The 10,898-nt window shown below is 37.4% G+C and overlaps 1 protein-coding gene across 1 annotated transcript; it reads left to right on the forward strand.

Annotated features, from left to right (window-relative positions):
- The first annotated feature begins 1,088 nt into the window (after positions 1–1,088).
- Positions 1,089–9,187, forward strand: LOC143295074 (DNA-directed RNA polymerases I, II, and III subunit RPABC1). Its single transcript, XM_076606633.1, has 8 exons — positions 1,089–1,261; positions 2,569–2,657; positions 3,034–3,095; positions 4,148–4,287; positions 6,567–6,647; positions 7,039–7,097; positions 7,759–7,837; positions 8,260–9,187. The coding sequence occupies exons 1-8, from the start codon at positions 1,205–1,207 to the stop codon at positions 8,323–8,325; spliced, it is 633 nt and encodes a 210-aa protein (XP_076462748.1). The 5' UTR covers positions 1,089–1,204; the 3' UTR covers positions 8,326–9,187.
- The last annotated feature ends 1,711 nt before the right edge of the window (positions 9,188–10,898 follow it).

The following is a 10,898-nucleotide window of genomic DNA, read 5'->3' on the forward strand; positions in this document are numbered from 1 at the left end:
GTAGTACGCGCTCTCACCAGGAAGGACACCCACAATTTCACAAAGAGACATCTGTTGTCACAAAGAGTATTACAATAGAGCTCTGAATTCTCTGTGTTTTAATGTGAATGAGAACAAAACCCAAGACAGATGCATTTGAAATATGTACACAGTTCAGCTTAATTCATACAGCACAACCAAGGTTTTGATCTCTGGTCTGAAAACAAAGGAGATAAAACAAAAAATAAGGTGACAGTTTATACAGGGAAATTTACCCAGTCATCAGTCTTCCTTGTTGTATTAGCCTCTTTCTATATTATATACCAGAGAAACCTGATTTGGGAGAAACTCACATATGCTCATTATGGAACATGATATTGATCAACTTGTGGTGTGAAGCAGAATATACAGCATTTGTTGTGTGTACTCGGGGTCTGTGTACACTCTTCTTTTTTTTCTTCCATGGAAAACATCTTGGATACTGTGATACAAACTGAATGACTGTGGTTGCCGTGTACTGTTTGACTGTTTTATGCCACAAACTTCTATTGGGAAATAATGAAGTATCCAGTATTCTGAAAAGAAAGAAAGAAAAAAGAGTACTAAACATAAAATGCAATCATCACTTCACAATTTTTTTTTTTTTTAAAGTGTCTCAAACAATCAACATTCGACCATTATGAAAATCTGCTGACATCAGTTAAAGAAAGGAAACTACCATGGTGTGGCATTGTAGCAAGATCCAATGGCCTTGCTATAACAATGCCCCAAAGAACTGTTGAGGGAGGGGAATCAGAGTGGAAGAGACAATAATTTTTTTGAAAACAATAACAAAAAACCCAAACAAACCCACTGCAGAATGAAAATGAGTTACAACATCAGCTTATGTAACTATCATTTCACCCATGCTCGAAAACTGTCGTTAAAGTAGGTCCCTGCATTTAGTATACTAAAATAGGACTTTACCATGTTATACCTCACGTCTGGGTTTGGGTTCCATACATTTGAAAACGAGAAACGGATTATTTTCGCTTTTCAGTGGTTCACGTGACAGTTTTGACCCCTCATTTCCATAATGACCCCGACATCCCATTTTTGTGCAGCAAAGACCTAATTATAGCACTGCGGCTGCGGCGCCATTTCCCGCTGCTTGAATGCGTGAGAAGAAACTGCCAGGAATTCTCTTGGCTTCGCCACATTTCACGGCAAGACCAACTGAATTGCAATGGATGACGATCAGGAGATCTACAAATTGTGGAGAATCAGGAAAACTATCATGCAGGTATAAGAATGAAAATTGCTAGTCGTTGACACATCAAAATGTTTGGGATGTGGTTGAGGAATCGTGAGTTCACTTTCTGTTTCTCCTCACAGCATCAAGATTAAAATTGCAATGAAACTTGAGCATCTTTTGTAAAAAAAAAAAAGAAAATAAAATAATTCATCACCCATTCCCCATTCCCGCATTGTGCAAGTCCGTTGTAAAAAACATATTATTCCAGGGTATAAATGTACCTTTTTTTGCTCAATCTGTTGGATGCATTTTTTCTGGTGTGTATGTGTGTGTGTGTGTGTGTGCGTTCGTGCGTGCGTGCTTTCGTATCCAGTTTCGCCCATTTCCACTAGATAGTAGAACTGTACATCAGTCTCCATACGAGAAATTTGTGAGCTTCACAAGACAACACCAATTTGATATAACAATGGATGATGATCAGGAGATCTGTTGTTCACTAGAAACCTCACAGGACAGCAAGGTACGAAGGACCATCAGCATGATAATGGTCATTTCATAAGACAATAAGTTACTGTTAAAACATGTGACAAAGGGAAATTTCTGATGATGTCTCATGAAGAAAGAAAGAAAAACACCAAAAAAACCAAACCGACATCAACAAACAGCAAACAAACAAACAAAACAACATTAACAACAACAACCGTTTATCCTGCATTTTTCAATAAAAATCTCAGGAGCCATCAATACCAAAGGCATCTTTTCAGCTTACTTAAATTGAGGAGTGAAAGCATGTACTGTGAAAAACATTGTTTGATTTTAAGTTGAAGTGTTGCAGAAGATAATTATTAAAGCAAAAGATAATTGTAAAGTAGTCAGCATTTCTTGAGGTCTCCACAAGGAAAGAGTGTGAGCATTTCATTACAACCAAAGCAAGTGATGGCTGTTACATCTTTGGGGACATCCAGTTTGGGAACCCTGGTTGCCAACTTTTGTTAGAACAAACCAGTGCTTTTTACAGTGCTCTTTCACTTTCACTTCTTGGCTTAAGTTGGCTGTAAGACCGAAAATCAGATGGACCTGAAAGTTGGTGAGAAGAATTCATTTCAGATTGAATGGCCATATTGTTTTAAACAATCTTGTTGTACAGTTAAATATCGTGGTGCACCATTTGGCTTGGTAAAGTGGTTAGCATCAAGTACTGTTCACAACATATTCAAATCCCATCAGTTGCAAATATGGTCACACCCTTTTCAGCCAGTGGATAGCTTTTTTCCAGAGTTGATTGTACTGTGGGTTAGAATTGGTTATTCAAGGCCACGTGTTGTATCTGTCTGGAAACTCATGTGTTGTTCCAGCTTTGCCACGACAGAGGCTACCTGGTGACTCAGGATGAGTTGGATCAGAATCTGGAACAGTTCAAGGCAACATATGGGGACAAACCAAGGTAGCTGAGCACTTATTCAAAGTTGACAATTGGGTCTTAAAAATTATTGTTGAACTATGGAATCTTATCTCCTGAAGCAAATGCCATCTGTACAGCAACTGGAAAACAGAAAAATAAGTGGAAAGTCAGATTTCACTCTTATTTATTCTAACTCATAGACCTGGTCTAATGTGAAAATATGTGTTGAAAAGAATATATTAACACTAACACACACACACATACACAAACACACACATACACACAAACACACACACACACACACACACACACACACACACATTTAGAGGTTGTCTAGCAGCTTATGTGATTTTTAGTTTGTCCTTCCTTCTGTTGCTGCCATAATGTCCAAATAATGGTTGAAATATTTTGTTAACAGTGAGGGCCGTCCAAAAAGGAAAGATCTGATTGTTCTTGTGGCTCATAATGATAATCCCACAGGTAGGAAGAGCCTTTGTGTTGTCTGATTGTCATTGTGTGTTGTGTGTGTGTGTGTGTTCTGATGTATTTCAGGATTTTCAGCAGATCCATATTACCAGAAATACATGACTAATACATAAAAAATAATACTGAATGTCTCCATTCTGTGTTGTTTACACATGTATGCATATGTAGACATGCAAGACTCATGGACGCATACACACACATAATACCAGATTCACACGCACACCAGACTGTCACACACACGTACGCATGCCTGCATGCATGCCTGCATGCACGCATGCATGTATGCATGCACACACACACACGCATACACACACACGCATACACACACAAAACCAATGCACATATATACACCAATGCTGTTTGGCAGCAAGAAGCTTTTTTCCCCTTACCAACAAGCAGGTTTCCCCCCATGCAGACAGAAAAGGAGATGCAATTATTTTTTTTATATTCAATGGTCAAAGAAAATGATGAAAGATGAAGCGAGAAAGAAAAGGATGAGAAATATACACCTGTAGAATGCACCATGATATCTTGTAGATGACTGGTGAAATTCAAATAAAAAGGATCAAAAGGTTCAGTCATCTTTGATTTTTTATTTTATTTTTATTTTATTAAAAAAAAAAAAAAATTCTTAATCATATTTTGTATGGACAGGCAACAATTTGAACAAGTAAAAAACTTCCTACACAAAGAAATGAACATTGCTTGCCAGGTTAGGTATAAGACCACTCCAAAGGCACCCATGTTGGCATAAGATAAAACAGCGTGAAGCAACAAAATGTAATTTTAAACTGAATTTATAGGAGAAGGAAATTACACAGTGCATTTACTGCTGGTTAGCACACAAATCTACAATATCCCTTGAATTTATACCTGTGTAACTATTTTTATTTGCACTAAACTTGCAAAGAATGGTGCATAAAATATTCTGAAATTGGCCCACAGTGAGTTTAGTTGGTTTTAAGGTTGTTACATGGTTTTTAATGAATATAAAACAAACAGCTAAACCCTGACGTAAACTTGCATACACATGTGGTTATGTTCAGATCAGATGTTTGTATTCTTCCCTGATGAGCCCAAGGTGGGGATCAAGACTATCAAGGCTTACTGTCAGCAGATGCAGCAGGACAACATCATGAAAGCCGTCATCGTCGTTCAGACTGGAATGACACCTTCAGCAAAACAGGTAAAGTGATTAGTAATTTACAGTGCAGATGAATCAAGGTATCAGATGTGGAAATGATGGGGGAGGATGGTTTGTGAGTGTGTGTGTGTGTGTGTGTGGTGTGGTGTGTTTGGTGCGTGCGTATGCGTGTGTGTCCCCTCCCTGACAGTGGAAATCACCATCATCGTAAGGAACTTTGAAAGTTCTGATCAGCATGTTAAGGCTGTTATTTGTGTTATAGTTTTTTGTTTGTTTTTTTACCCTTCCAAGGATTGTTGTATTTTTCAGGCTAAATGGCACGATTATAGTTAAATGATTTGAACAACAAACAGTAGGACACCTTGGTTGATTCCGTGGGAGACACATTTAAAAAAGACAATCTTCATTAGGAAAATGTAGCGTGGGTGCAAGGGGAGGCATAAGATGACAGTTCATACCCCCTTCAGTGCCAGTCCCTTTTTTAACAGGACGCTGTTTGTGATATACACTTCTGTATTGTATGAAGGTCAGTTGTTTCTGAATATTGACCATCAGAATAGCAGGGGAGGCAATTGCTGTCTTGACTGACTGGGATAGAATTTGATTGCAGTGGAGAGTGTCTTGCCCAAGTTAAACACCCACTCTTTTGACTAAGAGGGCTTTAAGATAGTTGGTGTTGGGATGGTCCCCAAAGGCCAACTAGCCCCTAAGGCTGCAGCACTGAAACTCAGTGCAATTTTGCCTCCAAGTTTGAGTAAGTCCTTCTCAAAAGACTAAGCTGTAAATGAATTCCCATTGCAGTGGAGAAACCATTGATCATTCAGCTCTCACTTTGCTATAGGCATTACTGTAAGTGTATGTTAATTTCTGATATAAGCTGAGCATTGAGTGCTTGTATTATGCATTCAGTTTTTAAATACATTCTATATATATTTGTAAGTTGTTGTTTTTTTTAACTGCATCTATCTGCCATCCTTGTGGTATGTGCCTTGCCCTGCCTTCATCAACCATCTTGGGGCCAGCCCATGAATGAAAACTTGCTACTAACTTTCATCATTTGCAAGTGTCATAAAAGATAAGATCACTCATATCGCATGTGCGTCATGGAAAAAATTTATTAAAAAAAAAAAAAAAGCAGTGGAATTATGCCCCACGAAACCTGTACAAAAAGCCTGTGTGTGCCCGACAGAAGATGCAGTTGTATTGACGCTTGAGGCACATCGAACTGGAACACATGCTGTGGCCTGTGGGGCGGACCGATGTGCTTGCAGGACGGTTGATGCTTTGAGCTGTGTTGACATGGATACAGAACCTGATTTTAGGCCTGTACGAGTACCGCACAGCTAGTTTGGTGAGGACACTGACTTAGCAGTATGAAGGGCACTTCCCCATTTTAAGACAGCCTCGTCAGAATTTGATGGGAGGAAAAAAAAAAGAGAGAATCCGCCTTATTACTGGAAATTTTTTGGTAGGTAAATGATGAGTGATTTGATGTTTAAATGATTACTTTTCTTTTTCTTGTATAGATAGTGGTTTTGACTGATGTTATTTGTTTGGAATAAACATTGTACATGTTCAGTATAAACATAGTACTGTTATTTCAACAATGGGCATCGAGTTAGCCTTCTACTAATTGAGTTGAGAAAAGATTTCTGCTCAGACAATGTGGTAAACTTAAACTGCTGTTTACTTTTAAATGTTACAATTTTCAGATGTCACTCCAGAAAATTAAACCTTCAGCAAATGATACAATTGGTGTTTCATGTTAATAGAATGAGCAGAAAAATGTGGAGAAACGTACCTGAATGATGATGAACATTACAGTAGGTAATACCATGTTTTCATGTGAGGCAAGATCTGTATAATGTATTTCTGAAAATATGTTTTCTCACATTAGGTTGTAAGTCCTCAGTTAAAGAAACAGAGAAATAAAAATAAAAACCGGCGAAAAAGATTAATTAAGAGAAGAAAAAAATCCTGTGACTCGTTTGATACACCCTTTACAAGTGGAATTTACAACTGTTTTAATACCATAATTTAGATGATATTCTGTTGCTCAGGGTTCAGGGTAACTGAATTTTATCTCAGTCAAAAGGAGGCATATTTTGTTATTATATGATCTGGTATTTATTCACAGTATCGTACTGAGACGGTATGACTTTCAACTACATTTTGACCTGTTGTTTGTTCATTTGTGGAGATGATATATACACACTTGGATGTGTTACTGTACATGTGAAAAACCAAATGGCTAGACATAACATGCATGTGCGTTGCCATGAATAGTGTTGTTGTAAACCTTTTTGCTCTTATATCTACAGGCTCTGGTTGAGATGGCTCCCAAGTATATCCTGGAACAGTTCATTGAGACTGAATTGTTAGTCAACATTACAGAACACATGGTAAAGAATGTTTACTTCTGATTAAGAAATTCACTTTCATAGAAAGTTGGGAGTCTATTTAGTTGTGAATATACTTCTTATGTTCTGGTATTGATGTGTATATCTGGCCAAATCAAATAGCTTGACAACTTTTAGCAACTGCCAGAAAACTTGTCCTGAAAAGGAAATGATCTAATTGATAATCATGGTTTTCTTTTCCTGCTGAGTCTTAACCTTCATTTTTCAAATGTTATTGATCTAGTTGCAGCAGAAAATTAAGTGGAAATGTGTTCAATATAGTTTTGTAGTGAATCTATTTTTTAAGTATTTTGTGTATAATGTTTGTCTTTCATTACTGTTCATGCACATGTATGCATTTTTGGTGCAAGTAAGTGATTGTTTGTTTCAACAGTTAGTGCCAGAACATGTGGTGATGACTACAGAGGAAAAGACAGAGCTGTTGGCCAGATAGTATCCTTCCTTGTTCATTTGTTGGCCTCAAAGGTTTTCATTAGTCAAAGAGATATTTGTGATGAGCTATTCAGTAGTCAAGGGATATAAAACGTTTCCAGTCCTAGCGCCAGCATTTCAAAGGTGCTGATGACCAGTGTTTGTTCGCTATAAGACCACCCATGATTGGAGACCTTGCTGAATCATTTCAGTTGGTGTTCTGTGAACAGTTTGCATCTGCTGTTTTCAGTCAGATTTTTTTTTGGGGGGGGGTTGTCTTCTGTTATATATGTTCTCAGCCCTGAGTTGGCATCTACTGTCTTCTGGTATATGATTATTGATATGTTTGAGTTTTTTTACCTCACAGATTGTTGAAGTTTAGTGACTAAAAAAAAGTTTTTAATTCAGTTCTGCATAAACCATCAACTGAAACCAATTTATTAGTGCTTGTATCAAAGTATGATAAGGCACAGTGTGTTTATTTACTTCAAATGGTGGAAGTAAGTCTTGTGATTTATGTTGTCTACATCCTGTGTGAAACACTGCATACAACTTTGATTATATTACTGATAATATCCAAAAGAACATTTTTGTACTGCATCTCGTTTACTTTTATTAGTAACATTTGTGCTGCATGCAGTAACTTTTGTTTTTAACATTATTTTCCTTAATGGATTAACAGTAAACTGAAAGAATCTCAGCTTCCAAGAATTCAGCAGGGCGATCCTGTTGCTCGTTACTTTGGACTAAAGAGAGGACAGGTTTGTTGACAAAAAAAAAAAAAAAAAAAAAAAAAAAAAAAAATTGTATTTGTGCTTCTGTGTGTGTTTGTGTACTGTAAATTCAATCCAGTGTGACTGAGTTTTCTCTTTTTTTTTCTTTTTTTTATCATTACAATTAAGGTTCTATTCATCCAAGAAGACAGTTACAATCCAGTCCATGTGATTTTATTTTTCAGAAATGGAAAGAGTTATAAAGACTATTTATAGGTTCAATGATTATTTTATAGCAACAGATCACTTTACGCAAAAGTTTTTTCAATGGTTTTCTTCTTTCATTTGGACTTTGTATACATGTTATGGAAATGCATTCCCCCCCCCCCCCCCCCACACACACACACACACACAGACACTGGGTTATGAATAATGACAAACAAATAACCTGCTGTTTTGACTTTTTTCAGGTGGTGAAAATTATCCGACCCAGTGAGACAGCAGGACGTTATGTCAGTTACCGGCTAGTTGTGTGACATCCTCACTGTGTCCAGACTGTGTGTGTATGCATCTTTTTCTTCTATATATATATGGCTGTGTGCACACAGGTGTGTGATTGTGCATGCATTTGACAGAAACTCTTGTGCCATGTAAAGAACTTTAACTTTATCAAATAAATACTTTTGCTATTTTATAGTTTTGTTTTCAATTTATGATGTTAACAAATGAAAGCAATATGAAAGTAAGACACACATTGGAAAAGCTGAACTGCAACATTAGGAGTTTAGAAAAAGAAAGGCCTTATCTCTAGAAGATGAAATTTTATTTCTCTGATCTATTCACACGTACATGCCCCCCGACCCTCCACACCCCCGCTCACACACACACTTCCATGCACATGCAAACACACACACTCTCACTCACTCAGATATAGATTATTTGAGTAAATGAATGTTTACATTATGTAACATCTTGAAATTAGAAACATTTAAAAGCATTAGGTTGTGACATTTCAATTTTGTCTATGTGTTCAATAGATGATCTCAACTTTTTTTTATTTTTAAGAAGTTAATTCTTCTGTATTTTCCCTTTTTTCTTTTGTTTTGTTTTGTTTTTTGTTTTTTTGTAAAGACCCAGCCAAGACATTTTATTTCACTTGAGTGTTGTTCTTTCCAGAACAAAAGATGTATTTCATAACCTTATTTTTTGAAAACAATGCAGTTAAACATGAAGTGGTTGTCCTTTCTTGTTCATGTTGTCATTGTTGTTAAATATTGTTTTTCTGAATTGATCAATAAAGTTTTTCATTATTCCTGATATGAAACAAAGAGTGAATGTCTGTTTTGGATTGCATAAACAAAAATGAACTGATCACTTTGTTAATAAAGGTTTAAAAATGAAATTAAAAAAAACAATTTGGGATTAATAAAAGTTTAAAAATGAAATAAAAAAAGAACAATTTGTTATGTTTTTACATACAGTACACATTGGCAACATGGATAATATGCAAAGCGGTATGAAAAAGAATAAAACAAAGCAAACTTTGTTATGCTGATGTTGCACTCATTGTGGGTTAAATTAACTTTGTGTTGAAAAGCCTGTGCACGTTCAGGTAGGGAGAATGGAAGTGGAGTATTGAATAGTTGTTCAGGCTCTTTCTGACCTCTAAAGGCATATATAGAATTTACCTTTTCATTGCTCCCTCACATACACACAAAAGCAAACACAAAATACACACATGTTCAATACACCTCTGTAGCTGTGAGTGGACTTATAACCATGTGATTGCCTTGCTATCTAAGCACGTACTCCATCTTGAGGGACAGTGTATGTTGGGTATGCTCCTGTTTTGAAACACATTAGTGACTGATGCAACAGGCAAGAATACAGATTTCAATAACAAATGACTTTCTTCCTGTGGTGAAATGCCAAAAGCTTGTCTTTCCTAAACTGTTCTTTGAATTATGCAAATTAATCTTTTGAGTCACCTGACATCCAACATCCCCATCTACACAAAAGTAATAGCATCGAAGTGGTATAATTTGAGAACTATGTCACCATCATCGACATCTGCATAAAAGTTGTTCTTCTTTGTTCATCAGTGGCACCCCACGTTCACTCATGTACATCAGTGGGCTTTTACATGTATGACCGTTTTTAACTCCGCCATGTAGGCAGTCATACTCCATTTTCGGGGGTGGGGTGGGGGGTGCATGCTGGGTATGTTCTGGTTTCCATAAACCACCGAACACCAACATGAATTACAGGATCTTTAACATATACATTTGATGTTCTGCATGCATATGCACACAAAGAGGGTTCAGGCACGAGCCGGTCTGCACATCTGTTGACCTGAAAGATCCCACTAGACGCTGTGTATGGGATTCAAACCCAGGACCCTCAGATTGAAAGTCCAATGCTTAACCACTCTGCAGTTGCCCCCGTCACATAAACGTTGTAATGCTGATAGTGGTATGACTGTAAGGACAGTGACATCAGCATCTGCATATCTAACATTGACAGAGAGCTGCCTTTGGGTGCTATCTCATTTCCTGTTTCAGTCAGATTTCATTCTTGCACACACACACACTCCAACAGACATTTATTTTCTACATGTATGACCATTTGTTTACAGTTTACTCCACCACATAGGCAACCATACTCCGTTTGGGGGGTTGTGCATACTGGGTATGTTCTTGTTTCTATAACCCCCCACCCACCCCCCACACACACCCCACACTGACATGTATTACAGGATCTCATTGGTATTTGATCCTCTGCAACTGTATACACATGAAGGGGGTTCAGGCAGTAGCAGGTCTGCTCTGGAAGATTAGAAAAATCTCCACCCTTAATCCACCAGGTACACTGAAACTGGTGATCAAACTCAGGAAACTGGGGTGAGAATCCAACGCTGTAACTATTCAACCACTGAACACACAAACATGCAGACACGATTGTTAATAACATTCAGATTTAACATTATATTCAGTTCAGGTGACATGCCTGACTGGGTTAACCATCACAGGTAAGTTGGGTGAAAAGGCCTATTGAAACAACACTGCCACCACCAGGACAACAGCTTGTCAAGATGGGCATTGGAAATGGA

Source organism: Babylonia areolata, chromosome 20, assembly GCF_041734735.1.
Source record: "Babylonia areolata isolate BAREFJ2019XMU chromosome 20, ASM4173473v1, whole genome shotgun sequence".
In the NCBI taxonomy this organism is placed as follows: Eukaryota; Metazoa; Mollusca; class Gastropoda; order Neogastropoda; family Buccinidae; genus Babylonia; species Babylonia areolata.

Excerpts from the sequence above, each read along its gene's own strand:
- LOC143295074 (XM_076606633.1), top strand. The coding sequence starts at position 1,205 with ATGGATGACGATCAGGAGATCTACAAATTGTGGAGAATCAGGAAAACT. Across the intron at positions 3,096-4,147 it reads TCATAATGATAATCCCACAG|ATCAGATGTTTGTATTCTTC; the intron begins GTAGGAAGAGCC and ends GGTTATGTTCAG. Across the intron at positions 7,838-8,259 it reads TTGGACTAAAGAGAGGACAG|GTGGTGAAAATTATCCGACC; the intron begins GTTTGTTGACAA and ends GACTTTTTTCAG.